The sequence below is a fragment of the Urocampus carinirostris genome, chromosome 9 (assembly GCF_059441175.1).
Source record: "Urocampus carinirostris isolate Australia breed hairy pipefish chromosome 9, RoL_Ucar_1.0, whole genome shotgun sequence".
Lineage (NCBI taxonomy): Eukaryota > Metazoa > Chordata > Actinopteri > Syngnathiformes > Syngnathidae > Urocampus > Urocampus carinirostris.
In genome coordinates, this window is record NC_142357.1 from 41716026 (window position 1) to 41741188 (window position 25163).

General features: G+C 41.7%; 1 protein-coding gene across 1 annotated transcript in view; it reads left to right on the forward strand.

Annotated features, from left to right (window-relative positions):
• The first annotated feature begins 300 nt into the window (after positions 1-300).
• The window catches only part of tcirg1b (T cell immune regulator 1, ATPase H+ transporting V0 subunit a3b), a 32520-nt gene continuing 7657 nt past the window's right edge, over positions 301-25163 (forward strand). Inside the window, exons 1-16 of the mRNA XM_088343916.1 lie at positions 301-468; positions 6210-6332; positions 6627-6705; positions 8826-8974; positions 10444-10539; positions 10632-10693; positions 13658-13784; positions 13852-13934; positions 14011-14104; positions 17456-17668; positions 17743-17893; positions 19796-19935; positions 22346-22503; positions 22580-22670; positions 23682-23800; positions 23876-24089. Coding sequence (XP_088200042.1) covers positions 6225-6332; positions 6627-6705; positions 8826-8974; positions 10444-10539; positions 10632-10693; positions 13658-13784; positions 13852-13934; positions 14011-14104; positions 17456-17668; positions 17743-17893; positions 19796-19935; positions 22346-22503; positions 22580-22670; positions 23682-23800; positions 23876-24089 — 1884 coding nt within the window. The 5' untranslated portion in view covers positions 301-468; positions 6210-6224. The remainder of the gene's footprint in view (positions 469-6209; positions 6333-6626; positions 6706-8825; positions 8975-10443; positions 10540-10631; positions 10694-13657; positions 13785-13851; positions 13935-14010; positions 14105-17455; positions 17669-17742; positions 17894-19795; positions 19936-22345; positions 22504-22579; positions 22671-23681; positions 23801-23875; positions 24090-25163) is intronic.

The following is a 25163-nucleotide window of genomic DNA, read 5'->3' on the forward strand; positions in this document are numbered from 1 at the left end:
AAGTCAGACTGCCAAGAAACATGGCAACAATTTCCAGCACTTTCCAACACTCCACCCGTAATTCAAGCAGACGAGGACACCTTGAAAACACTCAAATTCAAGGATTTTCAAGCACCCGTATGAACCCTGACCACGGTCATAATTTTACGCAACGTTGCATTGCAATTTTTGTACAAAAATGTGGATGCTTTTGTTCTTAATTTAAAAGTAAAAAAAAACATTCGGTAAAAGATGGCGCCCTTTGCTAGCGTTTAAAATCCCGAGCTGAAATCTCGCGGTAGCGGGCCGAGAATCACGTGAGACCGCAGTAACGTGACTTTCCAAACGGGAAGTGAGATGGGAGTCCAAATCACTCAAGTTGGGCTTCTTCACGACGCCGCTTGAGACCCGGTTGACACTCGACGGCGGGGGACGTTTTCTCAATTAAAGTGCCTCGTCGTCGCTGGAATTTAGCTACAAACTGTAACGGTGAGCTCATTCAAGTTATTTACATGAAACGGACACAAAGTTCCCGTTTGTGAGTAAACAGTCCTGATTAATCGAACTTCGATTTAAAATAGTTCCTCCTAATGATACATTCAATTTCCGTTATTTTGTAACGTTCTTTCGCTTTTTAAATACATTTGGCGTGACAAAGAAAAATAAATGGAAAATATGAGTCACGGTTGGAAACTCTGCTTAAAGTTTTGGTGTAATTGAAAAATAATGTTATTTTTTGCCGTTTTAAATTGAAAATCACCGCGCTCTTCTGTTTCACATATTCAAACCATCTCTATATTGTCTTGACGCTAATTAAAATACGCAGATAAAAACATAAAACGACAAGGACTTTAAATTCAAAGGCACCGAAAAAGTTTGTCCCTTAGTAACAATATCGTTTGTTGGGTCTATGTTATTTTCTCTTCTATATTTTTTTAGTAGTAGTAGAATCCCCCCTTTACACCAATAGGTTTTACAGGGTTTGTACGAATGCTTGAAATCCTTGAACATGTTTGAATTTTAATGTTGTGTTTACTAGGACTGCCTGTTTTTTATTTTGGGGAGGGGGGAGATTATTAAATGGTAAGTGGTCTGCATTTATATAGCGCTTTTCAAGTCAATGAATACCTCCCAAAGAGCTTTACAATGTGCTTCACACTTACCCATTCACACAAACTCACACACCGATAGCAGCATCAGCCACGCAAGGTGTCTAACTGTTTATTGAGGGCATTTGGGATTCAGTGTCTTGCCCAAGGATACTTAGACATATAACACAGAGGAGCTGGGAATCGAACCTGCGACGTCTTGATCCCAAGACAAGCGCTCTACGTTTAACACCAGTATTGCAATTTCAAAATAAAAGTGCATTTTTTTGTGAGACCTGTTGTCCTCTGGTCAAAATGATCCGCCACGGTGTTAAAAATATAGAAAAATCTCCTTGAACTATCCATCCATCCCAGCTGTCTTTCGGGCAGGGGACATCCTGAACCGGTTACCAGCCATTCGCAGGGCACACAGAGACAGACAAGTCACTCGCTCATTAACACCTAGGGACAATTTTGAACGTCCCATTAACCTGACATGCATGTTTTCTGAATGGATTAGATTTCGATTAGATTTCAGTCGATTGTGCAGCGCTAGTGTTTACAAGGATCGGAAAGTGCTTGAATTTCGGGTGAAGTGATTCTCAAAGCTTGAAATTGTTGCCACGTTTCCCGAGAGTCCGACTCAATAGACCGCGCATAAATTGAAGAAAAATAAATCATGTTTCCTTAAAAATGACTCTGACAGGGCTGCTCTGGTGGAAGAATCCTTGAAAATGTTTGAATTTTAATGCTGCATTTACAAGATTTGAAAATTGCTCGAACTTTGAGTGAAGTGCTAATAAATGTTTGAAATTGTTGTCAAAATTCCCGGCAGTCTGACTTAATAGACCACACATTAAATGAAGAAAAATGAATCGAGTTCGTCTAAAATGCTGCCAATATTGCTCACTGGTGGCTTTGCTTTGCCATTGCATTTCTTTTTATCTTGTGATAAATGGCAGCTGGCATAAGTTTGTATGGTCGCCGGCGACTTTAATCGGGCATGTTTATGGACTGTACTTCCCAAATCCATTCAATACGTGGACTAAGCAATTCGGGAAAAAACACTGGACTGTGTGTACTGTAAGATCAAACATCCAGTTGGATCCACCATTTCTGTTTGTCCCTCACCCCCCTTATCACCCCCCCCCCCCCCTCCGGAGGAAGCAGAGCCTATTTACAACAAAGACAGTTAAAACATGTTCTTTGTTCCTTTATCTCTTTGTTTCCTTATCCTCACTGTAAATGCGGAACTGGAGTCGTCCAATTTCGTTGTTACAATATATCCCATGTTGAAACAATGACAATATAGGCATATTCTATTCTATTCTATTATCATGAGAAATGACAAAATTGGAAAATGTCTTGTAAAGTGCTTGAAAGGTGCTTGAATTTGACTGTGAAGGTGTACTAACTCTGAAATTAGTGTTTTCCCTCGTACACGTAATCTGTATAATGCATTCCAAACTCCCATTACCATGAATAAAAACATTAAGTAGCCTAGATGGTAGTGTGCCCGCTTTGAGACTGGGAGGTCGCTGGTTCGCGCCTCGGCCGAGTCATACCTAATTGGTAAAATGGCGGCGCCCTCTGTTGGCTGCGGCTGCATCGGCTCGCTACAACGGGTCAGGTGTATCGACATTTCGTTCTGTGTACATTGTTACAAAGAATGACAATACAAAGGAAATTATTATTATTATTATTATTATAAAGTAAAAAAATGGTAATACTAAGTACTTCTTAAATGTGGTATATGTATTATTGATTTATTAACATTATAAATAAATATACACGTAAAGGAAAATAGAAACTGTATTTTCTTTAAGTGCGACTTGTGTAAAGCTGGCGGAGTGGAGTAGTGGGCGGATGCAAAAACGGTAGGAGACGGCAAATTAAAAATCAGATTTTCTGAGTTTTTTTTGTGTCCTCAAAAAATGGTTATGGCTGAGCAACAGCCAAGTGTGGGGATTTCTGCACCTTCTTCCTATTTCTTAGCTTTTCTTCGTGATTTAGGGCTATACAAATAAAAATGACTTGACTTGACTTTGTTCCATGGTTACGGTGATTTTGATTCTCCCTATTTACACTGCAAGTCTTGTGACGCACAGTGTCTTAACAATTTGTGGTTGCTGTCGTAAAGTGGGGGAAAATGGCGGGGTCGGCGTATCCAGGGGGTCTTCCGGGAGTACATGTTTACTTCAATTTTTTTTTTTTACAAAAACAAAAGGGTGAAAGCGCGTAGATACTATTTAAATAAATGTCAGAATACTTAAAATAGGCTCACCATCAAAAAACTCCGCAAAATCGATCTACTGGTGTGAGTACTGTACATGAGAAAAAGAAAAGAAGTACACCCTTTGAAATGTTAAGTACAAAATCAAACACAATGTTTTCTGTTGATTTTGTAGTTTAAATACACATCCCCCTCCTTTCTTATACATACATCCCCTCCTTTCTTTATATAGTTCAGTCGTACCTCAAAGTGATGTGTCAAGTATCAACAACTCATTGATTTGATTGACAACTAATCAATTATCAAGTTATTTGTCCTCTGTATTTTTATAATCTGTTATTAATTGTATACATTTTGGGTGATAAATCCTCTAAATCCAGCCCCCCCAACACCTTTAATATCAGGACATTTCTTTTGTTTGTGTTGAATCGAAAATGTAAGATATTCTTCTGATGTGTGAAGTTGTATTATTTATTTTAACCTTATGAAATACTACGTAGTATTTTCACCTGAATGCCTAATGCTAGTGTCTGTCTCCGCCCGGGCGGCCGACAACTTTTTCAAGAAAGAAGGAAAGAAAAGAAAAAACAAAATAATTTTTTTCAAATCAAACGTTTGATTTATTCAGTTTTCCAAATCTTCGTTTGGTTTGGAAATTTCGGTTCGTTTGGCAATTTGTATACTCGGCAGCCAATCGGAACTCCGCTTCGAATAACTTGGTGCTTCCGGACTTTCCCGAGTGTTATAAGGTCGTGCATTTGCATATCATTTTCCAAAGCAGACGCACAGAGAACACGAGAAAAATGGAGAAGTGGTTAGGAATCAAGCCAAAACCTCTGCCTTAGAAGAGAGATTCAAAAGAAGCGAACTAAATTGATGACGCTACAAAACGTAAACGTACATAAAAGCCTCGTGGAAAGAGGAGTTCACGTGGCTTGTAGCAGACGCACAGAAAACACAAGAAAAATGGAGAAGTGGTTAGGAATCAAGCCAAAACCTCAGCCCCAGAAGAAAGATTCAAAAGAAGCAAACAAAATGTATGACGTTAGAAAACGTAAACGTACATAAAAAGCATCGTGGAAAGAGGAGTTCACGTGGCTTGTAGCAAACATTGTATGAATGAAGATGAGTCAATACAGGTACATACTGATGGCAGATGGAAAACAGCCATGTCATGCAATGAATGTTATAAGAAGATTTATAATAAACTTAATTTTACAGTACTGTTCTGTTTTATATTCTGATTATCAATCCTTAATACTTTGCAACAACAGGGGGTTTTTTTTTTGCTATGAGTCGTCTTATTGTGTTCCAAGTTGTGAAAAATGTGGCAGGCAACATTATGGCTGGGGAAGCAACTTTTCAGAGTTGTCTGCCCCCTGGTGGCCGCTAACTTTTTCTCATGAGTTTCAGACACTGCTAATGCCCATTGATAATAACAGATGATCTGTAAATAACCGACATTTATCATTGATCGCTGCTTTCTCAGTTGCTGCCTATTAGGTTTTTATATTGTGTTCCGTTTTTGTGTTGCAAGAAATTAGGTATATGTTTGAGCATATTGGTAATTGCTCTACTTTTAAATTCTATGTTACTCTCAATCATATCTGTCTATGTGCACTATAGGGTGCTGCTTTGAATTTAATGACATTCTGTGTAAGGAAAATAGAGGTATTCTATTCTGTTCTATTTTAAAATGGTGCACCCAAAGTAAAGCTGAACTAGAACCATTTGGTGTATCAGCATAGTTTTGGTCTCTTTTTGAAGTTAAATCCCTACTGTTGATCATTCTCCCCCCAAAAATCGAATAAAAAGCCTTTATTGTCGTTACACCGTGTCGATGAAAGTCAAAGTCAAGTCATGTTTATTTGTGACGCCCCTTAATCACAAAGAGTCTCAAAGGGCTGCACAGACCACAGATTATTGCAAACCACAGACTATTAGGACACCATCCCCGGATCTAAAACCAACATGAGGGCAAGGAAAAACTCAAAATCCTTAACATGAGGAAAATGAAGAAACCTTGAAGGGACCGCACATGAGGTCATCTCCTTTCCAGGATGACCCGACTGCAATGGATGTTGCAATTACAAATAATACACAGATATTGTCAACATGAAATATAGGTTATTCATATGTTATAGTCTGTGGTTTGCAATGATCTGTGGAGTGTGCAGCCTTTTGAAACTCTTTGTGATTAAGGGCCAAACAAATAAACATGACTTGACTGAGGTTTTTAAGAGTTTTCCTTGCCCTCCTGTAGGTTTTAGATCAGGGGATGGTGTCATAATAGTTTGTGGTTTGGAACAATCTGTGGTCTGTGCAGCCTCTTGAGACTCTTTGTGATTAAGGGCCAAACAAATAAACATGACTTGACTTGACTTTAGAATAGAATTGTGTTTTAAGCCTAGATTCAAACATTTCCACTGAGGTTGCAGATCAAATCTCAGGGGGAAGAGCATTCTACAACATCGGGGCCTGAATGGAGATTGCTCTCCAACCTGCGGATTTCTTCTTGGCTCTTGGGATCACTCGTAGACCAGCATTTTCAGAGTGAAGGCTCCGGACCGGATCATATGGGTTGGATTAAATCTAAAAGAGATAAGGGAGCAAGTCCATGCATGATTTTGTATACTACCAACAGAACCCTAAACTCACATCTTAAGCTAGCAGGGAGCCAATGCAGGTTCGCTAAAATCGGGGTCATGTGATCAAACTTTCTTGTCTTGGTCAAAAGCCTCGCTGCAGCATTTTGTACCTTTTGTACTCAAAGCTTCCTATTTGGTCAAAGTAGTGCATTTACCAATCTGATACCAACAAATAACAAAATAAATCTACAAACTGGTACTAGACCAAGTTTGCAAGAGTTGACTAACAGACTATTCATTTCTGTTTTTCCATTTTTCTAGGCAGCCATCGGGGCCATGTTCCGCAGCGAAGAAGTCTGCCTGGTGCAGCTCTTCCTCCAGTCCGGGTCGGCCTACAACTGCGTCAGCGAGTTGGGGGAGCTGGGCCTGGTGGAGTTCAGAGATGTGAGACACAATTAAGGTCTTCAGAGAGACCAGATTTCGCCGCCCGGCCTCCAACACTGTTACACATTGTGCAAATGAAATGGAATTATCCGTCCCGTGGGTCACGTCTCTTCCGTCCTCATTCCATAGATCATTAACCAAAAAGTGCTTGTCTTTAAACAGCGCTCAAATCGGATTCTTCACATGTCACGATGCATCATGTGTAAATTGTTTCCGAGACGTTGGCTTTTAGTCACCAAACGCTTCCCCTTGTGATCCTATGAATACTTTAAGCCATTCTTCCTCTTTCCTCAGTTAAATCCCAACGTCAACGCCTTTCAGAGGAAATTTGTCGGGGAAGTGAGACGATGCGAGGAGCTTGAGAAAACGTTTTGTAAGTATTTACCTTTTAAGACTCTAATAACATACTGACATTATTCATTCTGTGAATCTTAGTTGATTACATTGGCAACCGGTAAAAAAGTATTTAGTCCACCAACCACCAGTTGTGCAAGTTCTCTCTCATAAAACGATAAAGACCTGTATTTGCCATCATGGGCAATGTTCCCTCTAATTTTCCAGGGGTCTGAGTGTTCACACAAAGTGGGTGAGCAACGCTTGAAACAACAGTGAGCAACAGCAATCCCAAGTGTGGCCACTAAGTCATTATCAAACATGTCCAAAACTTGAGTTTCCGGCAAGGCAAAATTATTTTTCACTTTTGAATGAATTGACTCATGTACGATTGCCTACAAACATCATTTGTTTTTACAATTCTTTTACAAGATATCCATTTCTTTTTTTTCCTGGTATCTTTTGTCTCATAATACTAAGATTTTGGGGGGCTTATTGAGTCGGTTGCACGATACAGAACTGTATTTAATCACATTATTTTAGTGGAAGTACAATGTTGGCAACAAGATTGACTTGGTATCATTGGAAATTATTTGAATGCAACACAAACTTTTTCTTCTTTTTCCTGTTTTTCTATATTTTTTTAATTCCTAAAAAAAATCATTTTGTTTATTTTTTCCTAGCTGTTACTTTTTCTTTTTGTTCTCCTTTTACTTTTTTTCCTTTGTTTCTTTTTCTTCTGTTTTTTTCTGAAGTTTTCCTTCTTTTTTCCTCTTCCTTTTGTTTCTTTTTTTCTCAGCTTTTCACAAATTTTTCATTTTGGTATTTTTTTCTTTTTCGTTCTATTCCCCCCTTCCTTTAAGTCATTTTGTGCATAATTTTACATAACATTTGGTCGTGTAGGGATTAAAGAAGCAAAAACAACCTGAAGAGCCGTTTTGGCCCCGAAAGAGCCGGTTTCTTTTTAGTGAGCCGAGCCGAAGAAGCCGGTTCTCGAAAAACTCTACTGACTTTACTCAACGTCGTTCTACTTCGACCTTGACTTCAAAATACCGCATTTAGAACACAGCGTCAGGGAAACCTGTGTATTTTTACCTTCATGCACCGCAACTTTGACTTAATTCGCTTTATAATCAGCAATTTTGATCCCTCATTTTTGTGAGCTGGCTAGATTTTCTTGTGCGCGGAAAAGCTCTGGGCGGTGCGCAATTGCGCACACACGCACCTTAGAGGGAACCTTGATCATGGGTATACTTCACTTATGAGAAAAAGTCCAGCAAATCACATTAATTTTGAAGCCCCATTGTGTATTAAATAGACCCCTCATGATGTGTAGCACTTTAATTTAATCACAACACTATTGATAAAAAACAAACAGACACATGTATTATCTCATAAACAGGACAGACTGGTATCTCTACTGACAAATTTATTTCGTTCTGTGAGTAGCTTCGTAACCTGGGAAACTTTATAAGTAGAGCCAAATTTTGAATGTAAATGTGCTAGCCCGTTCCAAGCGCCGCAAAAGTACAATATATTTTTCAAACAAATCATAGAAGAGCATCAATACATGAAAATAATACATGTTAAAGTTATATCGCCGCACAATAAACGTAAAATGAGGAAATAATCACAATATTCATTTACCTTTTTGCCTCTGGTTTATTGAAAACTGATCCAATGATGTCTGGTTTTGCTGACTTATGACAATCTGTCGGAAATGGGCGAGGCAGACCTCTTAATGAACAATAGCCAAACTTGTCAACACCTTTCTCGAGTGATTCCTTTCCACAAATTCAGAGGGTGAGGGTGACACGAAGAGCATGCTGGGATACTTGCATGCGCACCTGGCGATACCGATATCCGTCAAAACAAACAAATATCTGTGGCGATAATTGAGGCGTCCATTATCGGTCGACCTACTATGTTTCTTTGTAAATATCTCACGATTCAACGTGGGCACGTGCGGCTTATAATCAGGCACGGCTTGTGTATGAAATGGATGGTGTTTTCTTCAAAAAAATGTATTTGTTGTGGCTTACAATGGTGTGCAGCTTATAGTCCAGAATCTACAGTAAACGAAACGTATCATAGTAAAGCAAACTGCAAAGTTTTCATGTCTTTTCAAGCTGTTTTGATCGGTTTTGTCGACCCTCCTAGCATTCCTGGAGCAGCAGATCAATCGGTCCATGTCCCCCCCGTTAAAGGGCCCTCTCCCCCTACCTTGTCCGACACCTTCGGCCCCCCAGCCCCGAGAGCTCATCACCATCGAGGAGGAAAGCGAGAGGTTGGCCAGAGAGCTGCGTGAGGTGGGTTGGGCAGGAAACAAACTTTGTTTTTGTTTTTTTTTTTAGTTTTTTTTTTAAAGGGCTTTTCAAAAAGAGCATTTTTTTTTCAATTTAGCACAGAATGTGTAGTGTTTCTCCCCACAATCATGCAGATGGGTTCCGATATATTCCATGTGCTGGGGTACCTGAGTAATTTAGTCTCAATTTATTTTCAATGGCACGCCCAGTCAAAATAATATCAGGGTTCGTACGGGTGCTTGAAATCCTTGAATTTTAGTGTTGTGTTCAAGGTCAAGAAAATGCGTGAATTTTGGGTAGTCAAGTCATTTTTATTTGTATTGACCTTAATCACAAAGAGTCTCAAAGGGCTGCACAGATTATTGCACAGACTATTATTTCAAACCATTATTACACCATCCCCTGATCTGGAACCAACATGAGGGCAAGGAAAAACTCAAAAACCTCAACGTGAGGAAAATGGAGAAACCTTGAGAAGGGACCGCACATGTGGTATCCCCTTTCAGGATTACCAGACAGCAAAGGATGTTGCAAATACAAATAATAGAGATATTGTCCACAAAAGTATAGGTTATTCATATGCTATAGAGTAGAAGTGTGCTTTAAGCTTAGATTTAAACATTTCCACTGAGGTTGCAGATCGGATCTCAGGGGGAAGAGCATTCCACAGCACCGGGGCCCGGATGGAGAACGCTCTCCAACCTGCGGAACATAAAGTGCTCACAAATGCTTGAAATTATTTCCATTCTGTGATTCCTGGCTGTCTGACTCGATAGAGCACGCTTTGAAATCAAGGAAAAAAAAAAGGGTGTAAAGTTAGCGTAGAGGGCAGCTCAAAGGATTTTGTACAATCAAATACAAATGACATTTAAATGCAAAAGGTATTCACTGGCTGAGCTGTGGGGCGAGGTCAATGCAACCTAGTGGAGAATGATGTTTACAGGAACAGCGGGGAACTGGGACAAAGGGCTGATAAGATAATCAGCACTTCTCGACGCAGACGGCCCTGGTGACGTAGAAACGCTCGGATGTTTTGACCTCGAGGCGAGGGGGCTTTCCTGGCACGCCCATGGGAGGAGCCGGCACAGCAGCCTGCGGAAAAAAAACGTGGGCCGGGAGAAGAAAGGCAAAAGATCGAAAGAGGAGGCTTGACGGAGACTTGAGCGGAACTAATTCGATAGAGTTCACTTAGTTAAATTATTTAAGAAATTAAATTTGCCCACGTGTGGAAATGCCGGTCTCTTGTCCATATTTCCATCAAGAAACGAGCGCGCATTTTTAGGAGAATGTAGCTTGTGTTTGGTTAATGGAGTCGGATAACTAATTCGAACAATTTGGTAAACGGTACATTTCAATATTAAATTCCAAACACTATATAATATATAGAAATTATGCAAAAAACGTGTCCTATTTTCTCTCATTTTTCACGTTTTCAAACTCCCCTTAAAAGGATTGCATGTTTTTCTAACCAGGTGTCCAGGAACAGAGACAGTCTCGGTGCCCAACTGACTCAACTGTGCCAGTACAGAGGAGTTCTGACCCTGACGCATTCGCTCACCGCCTCGCAGGTTTTGACAGCATGACCCTTCTGTCTCCGTCATCGGTCATAATTCCCATTTTTTGGCTAACCTCATTTGTTGTGGGTTTTTTTTTTCTGCAGGCGCCTCAGACTCTCCTGGAGAACCACGGCCTTTTTGACAACCCCCGTGATGTCCGCCTCAGGTGCATGTCCTCGTATCTTATTGACCCCTGAACTGACCTGTAAAATTTGCCTAAAATCCCACTCTAAAGACGTCCCCCAAGTAAATTGAATGTGCTCCTTGAACTGTTTAGATAATATGGACAATTTTGGTCTCTTTTGAAAGGTACTACACTTAAATAACCACTGCAAGTGCTACTAATATTGAGTCATCTGAGTTGGAAAACACAGAAATTGTCATGAACCAGAACAGGATCAGGACCCAATTGCGTGACGTTCTGACACAAGCCTTTATTTTACGGGAAATTGGGAGTCATGCACGTTAGGCAGCCGGTCTTGCGTGGAAAGACGGGAAGCCATTGACCGACGAGATCGATAACTAATATAAACAGGAGAAACTAGACGGGAACAAAAACTGGAGAAACTAACAAACGGGACAAAAACAGACAGAAACAAAACTGGAAACCGAAATTATACAAGGAAAAAAATAAATATGAACAATACCGGACTTGAAATACCAACAGCAAAAGAGGACCGAGTCAGAACCCACGTCTTGTGGGGCAGAAGTTCGTTTGACGGGCTGACAACCGGAGCAAGACATATTAAACTGTTAAACTGTAGTTGTTTCGTTCTTTTTTTATGCACGTTTTTATTTGTTTAATTTGATGTCTATTGTTTGGAATTAAAATATTAAAATGTATTGTTTACCAAATTGTTCGAATTAGTTACCTGACTCCATTAACCAAACACAACCTACATTCACCTAACAATGTGCGCTCGTTTCTTGATGGAAATATGGACAAGAGACCGGCATTTGCACACGGGGCAGATTTAATTTCTTAAATAATTCAACTAAGTAAACTCTATCGAATTGGCCGAATTAGTTCCGCTCGAGTCGCTGTCAACCCTCCTCTCGCGATCTTCTGCCTTTCTTCTCCCGGCCCACGTTTTTTTTCCGCCGGCTGCTGTGCCGGCTCCTCCCATGGGCGTGCCAGGAAAGCCCCCTCGCCTCAAGGTCAAAACAAGAGACTGGCATTTCCACACGTGGGCAGATTTAATTTCTTAGACAATTTAACTAAGTGAACGCCATCCAATATGGCCGAATTAGTGTCGCTCGAGTCTCTGTCAAGCCTCCTCTCTCGATCTTCTTGCTTCTCTCCTCGGCCCACATTTTTTCCGCAAGCTGGTGTGCCGGCTCCTCCCATGGGCTTGCCAGGAAAGCCCGCACGTGGGCTACACGGCTCCACCACCTCGCCTCGATGTCTGGAAAAACTCAAAACAACACCGAGGGTTTCTACGTCATCAGGGCCCTCTTCTCCAAACATTGCCTGCCGTCCCCCGTCAGACTCCTGTTATCAAAATTCCCCAGACCAAAACATTCCGTATTTGGAACAGCGTGACCTGAAGCCCACTCTGTAAAAATTTTCATTGCACTCAATAAATGTAACTTGTATTCAATCGTATAAAATCCCTTAGAGTCAAATGTATAAAATCCTTCACTTTACATTGAGCTGTAGATAAAAACCAGCAAATGTGCTGTAGTAAATTTCATTTTCATATTGAAGGATTTTATACATTTGACTATAAGGGATTTGGTACGATCAAATACAAATTACATTTATCGAGGGCATATGAAGATTTTCACTGGGTGAGCTTCAGGTCACGCCATTCCGAATGCGAATGTTTTGTTTAGTTCTGTTGATAACAGGACTCTGACGCAGAAGGCCAGATGCACAAGGACAGACATCCCGACGCTCTTCTCCGAGATGATGGGGCCACGTGGGGGCTTTTCTCTGGCCCGCCCATGGGAGTAGCCGACACGCCAGCTTGGGAGAAAGGCGTGCGCAGAGGAAGAACTTGAGAAGATCGAGGAAGAACGAGAGAGAGGCTCGACGAAGACTCGAGCGACACTTAATTCGGCTAATTCGATGGAGTACACTTAGTTTATTTATTTAAGAAATTACAGTAATCCCTCGGTTATCGCGGTTAATGGGGACCAAGACCACCCGCAAAAACTGAAAACCCGCGAAGTAGCGGCGCCCCTTCAAAATGCTTAAAAAAACGTATACAGGTATACAGGTATACAGTATACCCCCCCTGTATACAGTACACCATATAGAATACGGGTAGAGAGAGAGTGAAATTCATGTTATAAAAAAAACAAACTGTAAAATATGTTGTATGTACACGGAATAGGACTGCGGCGAAACCACTACGAAGCATTCAGTATGATTGTATTAACCCCTCAGTTTATTTCGCTTGTTAACACTACCGGTTACATATTGAAAATAAAAACAGTGGAAATGTGATATTTGATGAGTGTTTGTGAAGCGTTTTGGGAAACAACAGTTCAAAAAATGGTCCGTGTTCATTTTAATGAAAGTGAAAGAGTTACCTTCTGACAATAACAACATACTTTAGCTAGCGGCATCGAACGGCTTTTACAACAAATACACGAAACCACAGACAATTAGCCGTGTTTAGGTAGTACAAACAACCGCTTGCTTTTGGTATAATAAAGTCAAACTTGAGATGAAATGTGACAGAAGAGAATATACTTACGTCGCGTCGCCGAGTTCCTCCATGATAAACTGAGCGCCACATAAGAAGGGAGTGAGGTGGGAGGAGTTAAAGGAGGGGGAGGGTGAGCGAAGCGGTAACTCACCATGACTAGGCATTGTGTCAGGGCCTCCTCCTCCCCTTCACAATAAGAGTGTCCACACCGTGTCTTCAGTTGTCATAAGCTCGCGCTCAATGGCGTAAAGTCAATAAATGCTTTTATTGAGAAGGTATATTTTTTTAGACCCGCGAAGCTCTGAACCCGCAAAAGTGGAACCGCGAACTAGCGAGGTTCCACTGTAAATCTGCCCCCTTGGGAAATGCCGGTCTCTTTTCACCCCCCCCCCCCACCCCCCATAAAGAATTATTTCTAACAATTTCATATGCATGATTTGAAAGCATCTGATAAGGGATGTCCTCCTATTTAGTTTTGTGGCAGGGGTGGTGCACCCCTGGAGGGTGCCCTCATTCGAGCGCTTGCTGTGGCGAGCGTGCCGCGGTTACATCATCGTGGACTTCCGCGAAATGGAGGAACGTCTCGAGCACCCGGACACGGTCTGCGGCGGGGGGAACTTCGGGAGGGAACGTCCACCACTCTTACAGGAAATGCTTTCGTCCACAGGGGGAGATGGTGCAGTGGACCGTCTTTCTCATTTCCTACTGGGGGGAGCAGATCGGACAGAAAGTCAAGAAGATTTGCGACTGGTGAGTCCATCGGTCTCGATTCTTTTGAAAGTGACGTCACGGTGCTCGTTGACTTTTCCGTTTCTTTTCGCAACAGCTTCCGCACACAGACGTTTACGTATCCCGAGAGTACCGCTGAAAGAGAGGAGATTCTCCAAGGACTTCAAAGCAGGATTGAAGATATCAAATCCGTACGTTCCCAGTCCAGTCACGTTTAATCACAAGAAGTCTCAAAGGGCTGTACAGAATATACACACGCAGATTCAATTCATGTGTGTGAATATTGGTTACAAAACAAGGTGCGAGCAGAGTCCTTTTGTAAAAATGTCACTAAATACTGCAAACCAGAAGAGTACAGGTGCATTTACCTTCATCTGTTTGACAATATATTAAAACGGATTTCCTGTGTTTATAAAACCTAAAACCAGCTCGGTGGCCTTGGGGGTTAGGGCGCCCGCCCGAAACTGGGAGGTTTTGGTTCAAGCCTCGACCGAGTCATACTTAAGACTTACAACATTGGTACCCATTGCCTCCCTGCTTGGCGCTCGGTATTAGGGGTTGGAATTGGGGGGTTTGGTCACCTAATGACTCCCAACACATTAGTTGGGTTGAGCGAGGGGGCTGGGAATCCCCTCCTCTTTATCAATCTCCCAGAAAGAGTCAGAAATTACTCTGGCCACCTCCCACTAGGGGATATGGCTTGATGTAAATTTAAACTCTTTGATCATAATTCCAACATTGGGATTGAACGAGTTATGCACCTGTTGGGAAACAAACTAACTAGTATACTATTAAAGGGACAGTGTGTAATATTTTATGTTCGTTGTATATGTTCCATAGGGAAAATCGTTATTGCTGACTATCCACAAGGAATTAACGGGGAAACTAAAGAGAAATTGGGCTAATTGGAGGCAGTTAAACCAATGGTTATTTTTTGATGTTTTTGGACTAGTCAACAACAGTGGGATAAAAAAACAGTCATCATTGCAAGGATTCAAATGAATTACTTGGAAAATTCATAAGCTATTCATTTAATCAATTGTTGTGGCCTTAAAGCCCCAGTATGTATTATATTGTCTCCCCTAGTAGTGTAAAAAGTACTTCATTCATTTAAATGACACAATTGATTCAAACAACAAGCAAAAACTAACGTACCTATTATCTCATTTTTTTAAAGACTTATAGGTGTAGAAATGATACTACCGTAAATTCCGGACTATAGAGCGCACCTGATCATAAGCCGCACCCACCACATTTGAAGAGGCAAACCGATTTTGTACATACACAAGCCGCACCTGTATATAAGCCGCATGCGCCCACATTTAAACATGTAACACAAACACAAAATTAACCCGAACCCGACTTCAAGTCCCGCAATTGAAACTAAATGTCCTTCATTAAAGTCCATAGTCCAAAAATCACAGCCGGCAAAATGAACGGAAAATGATACCGGTACTTAAGGTTTGATGCAGACCTGCAGAGTCCGGGTCCCGTTGAAAGGAATCCAAGGAAAAAAGTGTCTATTTCCAAAGGTAAGGGTGGGAAAAATATATCAGATGAACACATTTACTGACGCAACTCCTTTTTCTTTAACCAACTTTTGACCCCCTCTCCTTTCCTTGTCTGTCCCTCACCTTTAGCGGTCCCCACTTAAACTCGGCGTTTGTTCCGCCCCTCATTTTTCGTTCACAGAATAAGTGTCTAAAATAAATACAAATAAACACATTACAAAAATATACAGTTGCAAATACATATTATACATGGGTTACACATATTTACAAAGAAAGACAGTACACCGAGAGAGTTTTCAAAGCTTTAATAATAATAATATAGTTTGACAGGGCAGTTAATGGTAGCAACACTCGAACGCCGCTAGCGGCCGTTAGAAAAATGACATAAATTGGCCGCATCACAGAATAAGCCGCAGAGTCGAAAGTTAGGGAAAAAAGTAGCGGCTTATAGTCCGGAATTTACGGTATTTTAATTGTATTACACAACTTAAGACACCATATGAGGAGACTGTCATATTTGGCTGCCATCCTACTATTACAGTAGCCCGAATGACCATTTTGCGAATGTAGCCTGTCCCAGTGGTGTTTTTAGAACTTAACGAACACTTATTGCACACAGTTGAGCCCTCCATGTGATGGTTGCGGAGTCCTGTGATTGTCAGATGTCTGGCGCTTTTTTCAGCTGTTTCCTTTTCTAGCCCCTTATTTTAGTCACTTAGCTGCAGGCTATGGCTCGCCGCTGGCCGCTACTGTGAGCTGCTCCAGCTTCGTCCTTCAGTGTTTTGCCTTCCAGCTGGCCATGCTTTTTAGTAGCTTCTCCCACTTTCACCAGCTCTGACCAACTCCATCTAGTTGCTCTTTTCAGCGGCTCCGGGTCCGTACAGATCGATCAATGGAATGCACATGCTCAGCTCTGTTCTTTGTGACCTTTAGTGGTGAAATATTACGCACCATCACTTATTGTCTTTGGTCTTGGGTTCCCTTTACCACTAGGGTGGTAGGGGCACCATTTCCTGTGGTGTATTTTGGGCAAGTACAGCCTGGTGGCACCCATCCCTCCCCAGGCTAAAATTGTCACAGACCAGAAACAGACACAGGACCCGATAGCGCTCGTTTTCTCAGTTTTTATTGATAAAGAGGGAGAGTAAGGCTTGCTTCCATGATTCGATGAATGACTGACAAAAGGAGCAAGCGGTGCGGAAGTGGCACTTCCGTGTCTGGCGAGGAGGATCGGAGACAGGCGGGAATAGCAAGTCGTTGGCGGGGACTGGAGATCAAAGGCGGTGTCGGGTTCGTAAGCGAGGTCGGTAGCAGGAGGCAGGCAGGTAACGGGGGGAAACAGGTCAGGTAAGAGGCAGGCAGAACGGGGCGTAGTCAGGTTTGGAAACAGGTTGGCAACAAAGATTATGCAGAAAAAAAAGCAGGGCAGTAACGGAGTCGGACGAAAAGGCTTACTGAGCTGAAGGCAACAGTTCGCATAACGATCTGACGGCTTCCAAGAGTAAGCCGGGGGTTTAAAAAGAGAGTGACAGCCAATCAGCTGTCCGGGCTGTTGGCGCCAATTAAGCCGCCGCAGCTGCGCTCAATCGGCAATCATGACAAAAATATGTTTCTACCCGGTCTCAAACCGGGGACCTTTCGCGTGTCAGGCGAATGTGCTAACCACTTTGATGTACGACTACTTTATTTTTATTGTTCATGGATCACTCGACACAGTACTGGATTCCATGATTACCAGTAGCAGATGCTTCCTGGTCTGACTCAGATACAGCACTTTTATCATCTGGTTGCTGTTGTTTTCCGGTGTAATGCGTCATCCTGCTCTTCAGAGATGAGCTGGACCGCCGCAGTTGCGTGTGTGTGTGAAATAATGATACTAGATCCTAACTCGCCAGGAAAAGCCAATTTGGTTCTGAAACCATTTATTGATTACCCATCAGGATATGTTTTTTTTCCAAACCTCTATTTCCTATTGGTCACTCATCATGGTCATTTTTTAGATCTTCTAACGTTGCTGTTTCTTTCCCAAAGGTGGTATCTCAGACGGAAACCTTCCTTCAGCAGCTGCTCATGCGGGCAGTGGCCGTGCTCCCCCAATGGAAGGTCCGGGTCCAGAAATGCAAAGCGGTCCAGATGGTCCTGAACCTCTGCAGTCCCTCAGTCACCGACAAGTGCTTGATCGCCGAGGCTTGGTGTCCCATGGCCAAACTGCCCGAGCTGCAGAGCGCACTCCGAGAGGGAGGGGTGAGGAACCCAGAAGAACCGGGGTCCACGACAAATCAGCTCTGAGCTTAATCCAAATATTTTGTTGCTCCCAGAGAAAAAGCGGAAGCGGTGTGGACTCCTTCTACAACCGCTTGCCTTCAACTACCTCTCCACCGACCTTGTTTCCTCTCAACTCCTTTACTGCTGGTTTCCAGAACATCGTGGACGCCTACGGTGTGGCCAGCTACCGAGAAGTCAATCCAGGTCTGCGTCATCAGAAATCCACAACATTGACCCATTATTGCTCAGCAGCGCTGTTATAAATCACAGCATTATTATTTTCAGTTACAGTGTAATTGACAGCACGGTGGCGCAGTGGTTAGCGCTTGTGCGCCACAGTTCTGAGGTCATGAGATTGAACCTCCTGTGTGGAGTTTGCATGTTCTCCCCGTGCTTGCTTGAGTTTCCTCCCACGGTCCACAAAAACATGCATTTTAGGTTAAATGGCCGGTACAAATTGTCCCTACGTGTGAATAAGTGAGTGGATTGTTGTCGGTCTCTGTGTGCCCTGGGAGTGGCTGGCAAGCAGTTCAGGGTGTCCCCTGCCCACTGCCTGAAGATAGCTGGGATGGGCTCCAGCACCCCTGCGACCCTACTGAGGATAAGCGGTACAGATGATGGATGGATGTTATTATAGAATAGAATAGAATATACCTTTATTGTCATTGTTACAAAATGGGTTAACATATTGTGACAACGAAATTGGGTATGACACTCCAGTTTCACACATTCACAGTGAGGTAAAAAAGCCAAGAAGAAAAAGGAACAGAGAAGATAAGGTTATAAAACAAGGAGGATAAGGTTATAGTTATAATTTACACAATATTTACACAAGAAATGATCAGCATGTAGGATGTTACATACAGTTTGGTATCGTAAGGGTTTGTGCAATTATACATTTGGTGCAAAAATAGTCTATATAGTGCAAAAAAAAAAAGTCAACATATGCATTTGGTGCAAAATATAGTCAAATATTGTGCAAGGTAGGCAGTAAACATAGTGCAGTCAACATGTGCAAGAAACATAGAGATGTTCGTATGAGGTAGTGTTTTTGCAAGAGTTTTTCAGTTTTTTGTGCGGTGTCTGTTTAGGGTGGTAATGGCTGTGGGGAAGAAACTGTCTCTGAGTCTTTTTGTTTTTGTTTTGTGTGACCTGTAGCGCTTGCCGGAAGGCAGCAGGTCGAAGAGGTGGTGGCTGGGGTGAGAAAAGTCCTTGATGATGTATTCTGCTCTGCTGAGGTAGCGAGAGCAGGCAATGTCCTCCAGACTGGTCAGAGAGCAACCGACAATTTTCTGGGCTGTTTAGATGACCCTCTGGAGCGTTTTCCTGTCTGCTGCTGTGCATCCAGCATACCACACCGTAATGCAGTACGTTAGAATGCTCTCCAGTGTGGCTTTGTAGAAGGACACCTGCAGCTGCTGTTTTAGATGATTTTTCCTGAGCACTCTCGGGAAATGCAGTCGCTGCTGGGCCTTCCCTACCACCGTTCTGGTGTTTGCAGACCAGGGGAGGTCGTCGGAGATATGCACACCCAGAAATTTGAAGGACTGGACTCTCTCTACACAGTCTCCTTTTATGATGAGTGGTGCTGGATTCCTGGCATTCCTTCTGAAATCCAGTATCAGTTCTTTTGTTTGTGTGGTGTTCAGTATGAGGTGGTTTTCCGAACACCACGTTGACAGTGACTCCACCTCATCCTCGTACGCCGCCTCGTCCCCTTCAGAGATGAGGCCGATCAAGGCGGTATCGTCGGCGAACTTGATGATTGTGTTTGTGGGTCGGGGAGCAGTCGGAGGTGTAGAGGGTAAAAAGCAGGGGGCTCGGTGCACAACCTTGGGGGGAGCCTGTGTTCAGTGTTAGGTCGGGAGACACGTGGTTTATGATATTTTTACTGTTTATTTTGGTTAAAACTTCTGTTGCTGGTGAGGTGCAATGAAAATGACAGTTTTAAGTAACGAAAAGAGTTACTTTCCCTGGTCACTAGTTACTTCTACTCTAGAGTACTTTAGTGACTTTTTCGAAGAAGTAGCGAGTAACTATAACTAATGACGAAACACTGCTGTTTAGCCACTCTCACTTTTTCATGTGTGTTTTATTTCTCTACAGCTTTGTACACGATTATCACGTTCCCCTTCCTGTTTGCTGTCATGTTTGGGGACGTGGGTCACGGTGTGCTGATGACCTTAGTTGGACTTTGGATGGTTTTAGAGGAGAAGAACCCGAAGCTGAAACAAAGCAGTAATGAGGTACAGTTGCAACAGACCTATTTTCATCACATGACTAAAACAACACCTAAAATAATTCAGTTGATCCAGCACCATTGCACTGTATCTATCTATCTATCTATCTCTGTTACGATGCCCTAACAACTTAGGCCAGTCTCCAAGCATACCTTGTAAATATTCCTGCCTATTTATCCTGACATTTTTTTTTTATCTTCATTTTTGGCTATTTCCCTACGGGGATGAATAAAGTATCTTTCTCTATTTATCTATTTAGACATCTCTATCTATCTAGACATCTATCTCTATCTATCTAGACATCTATCTATCTAGACATCTATTCATATCTATCTAGACATCAATCTATCTAGACATCTATATATATCTATCTAGACATCTATATCTATCTAGACATCTATCTATTTATCTAGACATCTCTCTATCTATTTATCTATCTAGACATCTCTCTATCTATTTATCTATCTAGACATCTCTCTATCTATTTATCTATCTAGACATCTCTCTATCTATTTATCTATCTAGACATCTCTCTATCTCTATCTATCTAGACATCTCTCTATCTCTATCTAGACACCTATATATATCTTGACATCTCTCTATCTAGACATCTCTCTATCTATCTATCTAGGCATCTATCCCTATCTATTTATCTAGACATGTATCTTTATCTAACTAGACATCTATCTCTCTAGACATCTATCTCTATCTATCTAGACCAGGGGTGGCCAACCCGGTCCTCAAGAGCCGCATGTCCTGCATGTTTTGGAGGTTTCTCAGGTGATGCAAATTTCAAGATTGTTTGCAAGCTGTGCAGGAGCTTAATAATGACCCAGGTGATTGGGATCACCTGTATTTGAACAGAGAAACTCCAAAAACATGCAGGACATGCGGCTCTTGAGGACCGGGTTGGCCACCCCTGATCTAGACAAATATCTCTCTAGACTTCTATCTCTATCTAGGCATCTATCCCTATCTATTTATGTAGACATTTATCTCTATATATCTAGACATCTATCTTTATCTAACTAGACATCTATCTCTCTAGACATCTATCTCTATCTATCTAGACAAATATCTCTCTAGACTTCTATCTCTATCTATCTCTTATCTATCTAGGCATCTATCTCTATCCATCTAGGCATCTATCTCTACCTAGACATCTCTCTAGACATCTATCTCTCTCGCGTTTACCCTCGAGAGCCACGTCTGATCTAATTGCAAACACTATTCACTTAATTGTTATCAAAGACAATTCTTTTGGAATCATTTCAGTTCAGGTTTCGTACGGGTGCTTGAAATCCTTGAACAAGCTTGAATTTTCATATTATCCTTTCAAACATTTAATACTGCTTCAATTTTGGGTGTACTGCTTGTAAATGCTAAAATTGTTGCCATGTTTTGTTTTTTATTTGTTAAAGTTGAAAATAACCAATAAAGTGTGTGCCACTTCATGATTGTGTCCCATTTATCGTTTTCTATCTTTGTTTGAAGTCTGAAATGTGGCAAAAAAGTCACAAAGTTCAAGGGGGCCAAATAGTTTTGCAAGCCACTGTAGAGATGGATAAATATTTTTGACCTAATTCCTATGCCATATTTATTACCTGTCTTATCATAGATAGATAGATAGATAGATACTTTATTCATCCCCGTAGGGAAATTCACACTTCCAGCAGTCTACCCCGTTGTTTATTAACAGATTAACATGATGCCCAAGGGGTGCTTGTAGCGGAATGGATGACGTCACGCCAGTCCAAAAGTTCGACATCCCTGCGGCAGATGGAAAACTTTTCTTTGTGAAAATCCAGGGATACACCACCTCGTGTTAGCAAGTCCGCCTCCTCTCCGATTCCCCCAGGCTTTCGTGTCTCTGTATAGCGGCGCTGAAGCCGGATTGCTCCGGGTAGCTCCACGTTAGCGTCCGGAATGCTGAACGTGAGCCACGTTTCCGCAAAAACACAGTAACTGCGCTCCCTGTGCGCTTCGATGTTTTCCACCAGCACTCGATGATCTTATTTGGTCGTGAGTTCGCATTTACCGTGATTACGGATGGTACCGAAGACTTATAACGCCGCTAGCCGCTTCGCTAGCTCCGGCTCTTCTTCCACGATAGGCCCCTTCATCACGCCGGCACGAGAATTCTTCAGGGCAAGGATTTGAAATTCCTTGAATACACACATTTTTTGTGCGCTAAAACCCATGTCCATAGGATAGAAGTAATCCATAGTGTAGTTGTCAAAACGGGAAGAAAAAACACCGAAGATAGGAGCAGACAATAAAACAATAGGGCAGCCGCTTTATCATGATACCTGCATCCCTAATCCTAATTTAAATAAAGTTTTCCACGTATCAAATATGAAAGTTTTATTAGCACCGGAGTCACTTTTGTAGTATTGAAAAATAAATCCTCCTGCAGATTTGGAAGATGATGTTCGGAGGTCGGTATCTGATCCTCCTGATGGGACTCTTCTCCATCTACACGGGAGCCATTTACAACGAGTGCTTCAGCCGGGGCATGTCGGTCTTCAGCTCGGGCTGGCACGTCGCTCCCATGTTTGAGAAAAACATCTGGAAGTCAGTTCTTTTTTTTGTTCTCCTGCTTCAGCTTGAGGTTTTTCGCGTATCGCTCTATTTTCCTTTTCCTTTGCAGTGCCTCCGTCCTGGCAGGAAACAAGTTTTTGACCATGGATCCCGCCGTGCCCGGCGTTTTCACCAGTCCTTATCCGTTTGGCATCGACCCGGTATGACTTAGTGATTCAGTCTGGTGGTTTTATTAGATTGGGAACGACAGGCGTTCTCCACTTTTGACGATTGAAAAAATATTGAAAGGCCTGTGCAGAAATTAGTAGTCATGTGCTAAAGTTAGCTGTTGGCTTTTTTTTTAGCCATTTCGGAAGTAACCAGCTCACTTTGTCTTTGTTAGAAAATATGGAAGTATGCTTCTGAATTTTGTACCTCACGGGCTTCCGTAGTGTGTCTTTTTCAGTGCATGCTTTATGCTTCCTTCTGAACTACACTGACTCCTAGTGGGGAATTATATATACACTTTAACGATATTCTCTATAGAAACGTGTTTTTGTTTTTGCCTCTTGTTAGGTTTTAAATATTAAAATGTAACGTTTACCAAATTGTTCGATTTAGTTGTCCGACTCCATTAACCAAACACAACTTACATTCACCTAACAATGCGCGCTCGTTTTTTAATGGAAAAGATGGACAAGAGACCGGCATTTCCACACGGGCACAGATTTAATTTCTTAAACAATTTAACTAGGTGAACTTGATCGAATATGGCCGAATTAGTGTCGCTCGAGTCTCTGTCAAGCCTCCTCTCTCTCGTTCTCCCTGCTTCTCTCGGCCCACGTTTTTTCCGCAAGCTGGTGTGCCGGTTCCTCCCATGGGCGTGCCAGGGAAGCCCCCACGTGGGCTCCAACCCCTCGCCTCGATGTCTGGAAAAACTAAAAACAGCAGAGCGTTTATCAAAACAATGCCTGCCGTCCTTCGTCAGAGTCCTGTTATCAACAGAACTAGACAAAACATTCCGCATTGGGATCAGCGTGACCTGTCATTGAACTTAAGCCTACTGGGTGAAAATCTTCATTGGACTCAATAAATGTAACTTGTATTCAATCGTATAAAATCTTTTATAGTCAAATGTATAAAATCCTTCAACTGTCACTTTGACGATGTGTAACAATGAGTTCATTTTCGGTTCACATCCCCTCTTATTTGATTTGATTTTTCCCTCTCAGATTTGGGGTTTGTCCAATAACAAGCTAACCTTCCTCAACTCGTACAAGATGAAGATGTCGGTCATCATCGGCATCATCCACATGACTTTCGGAGTCTGTCTGTCCTTCTTCAACTACGTGTACGCAATGACCAATAACCACGGTGGGTTCCGGGTCCTACTCCTTGCTGACCACCCCGTCCGTAATCTTTGCAGACACTTAGGCAAGCTGAGCAGCGTCTTTCTGGTGCTGATCCCCGAGCTCTCCTTCATGTTGTGTCTGTTCGGGTATCTGGTCTTCATGGTGGTCTACAAGTGGATGGTGTACACTCCGGCCCAGTCCAAGATCGCTCCCAGTATACTCATCCATTTTATAGACATGTTCCTTTTCGCGGAAAACGAGGACAACCCGCCTTTGTATACGGGACAGGTATGTGTGCAACTTTGGCCTTTCCCTGATTCCTATCCTAATCATTCTAATAATAGGAGATCATTTCTTCCTCATGCCATGAGGCTCTTTAACTCCACCCGGGGGAGTAAAAGCCCACATTAATACCCAATATAACGTGTCGATATAGAACATTTAAATAGTGCTACGGAAAATATACACTGTCATAAGAATAGGGTAATATGCAAATGTGGGGGTGGGGTTTAATGGTGGCTTTTACTCACTCGGGTGGAGTTAAAGAGCCTCGTGGCATGAGGAAGAAATGATCTCCTATTATTAGAATTATTAGGATAGGAATCAGGGAAAGGCGATTTGTTTGGAGACGATGCTGTGTCGTGGATGTGATGAATGATGTTGTCATTCTCGTTTTAAGCAAATATGTAAGGAAGTTTTGGGGACGATACGCTCGTTTTTGAGGTTTGGGACAGATTTGATGTACTTGAAATATCTGTATCTGGTTTAACTATGAGTCAGAGTTGAGGACTCTACAGTCTGGGGGGAAAAAGTGGGATCAAATGAACAAAAAAATGAACATAACAATTGACTGACAAAGAAATATGAAGTATAATATTATAAATCAAATAATAAATAAATTAACCAATAAATAAATAATAAATAAGAAAAAAATAAACCAAGGACTCAACAAAAGAACAACAAACAAATAAATACAAAACAACAAATAAATAAATAACAACTAGATAAGTAGCAAACACATAAATAACAAACGACTAAATAAAAAATGACTAACTAATAAATAAATAGCAAATAATAATTAAATAAACCAATAAATAACAAATAAGAAAAATAACAAACCAAGAACTCACCAAAAGAATAATTTACAAACAAAAAGACAAAAAAAAAACAACTAAATAAATAGCAAACAATTAAATAACAAACAAATACATCAATAGCAAACGAATAAATAACAAATGAAAAACTAATAAATAAATACCAAATGGATAAATAAACACATGAATGAATAACTAACTAACCATTTAATAACTATCTATATCCCTCGGCAGCAATTTAATAAAACAAATACATAAATAACAAAGC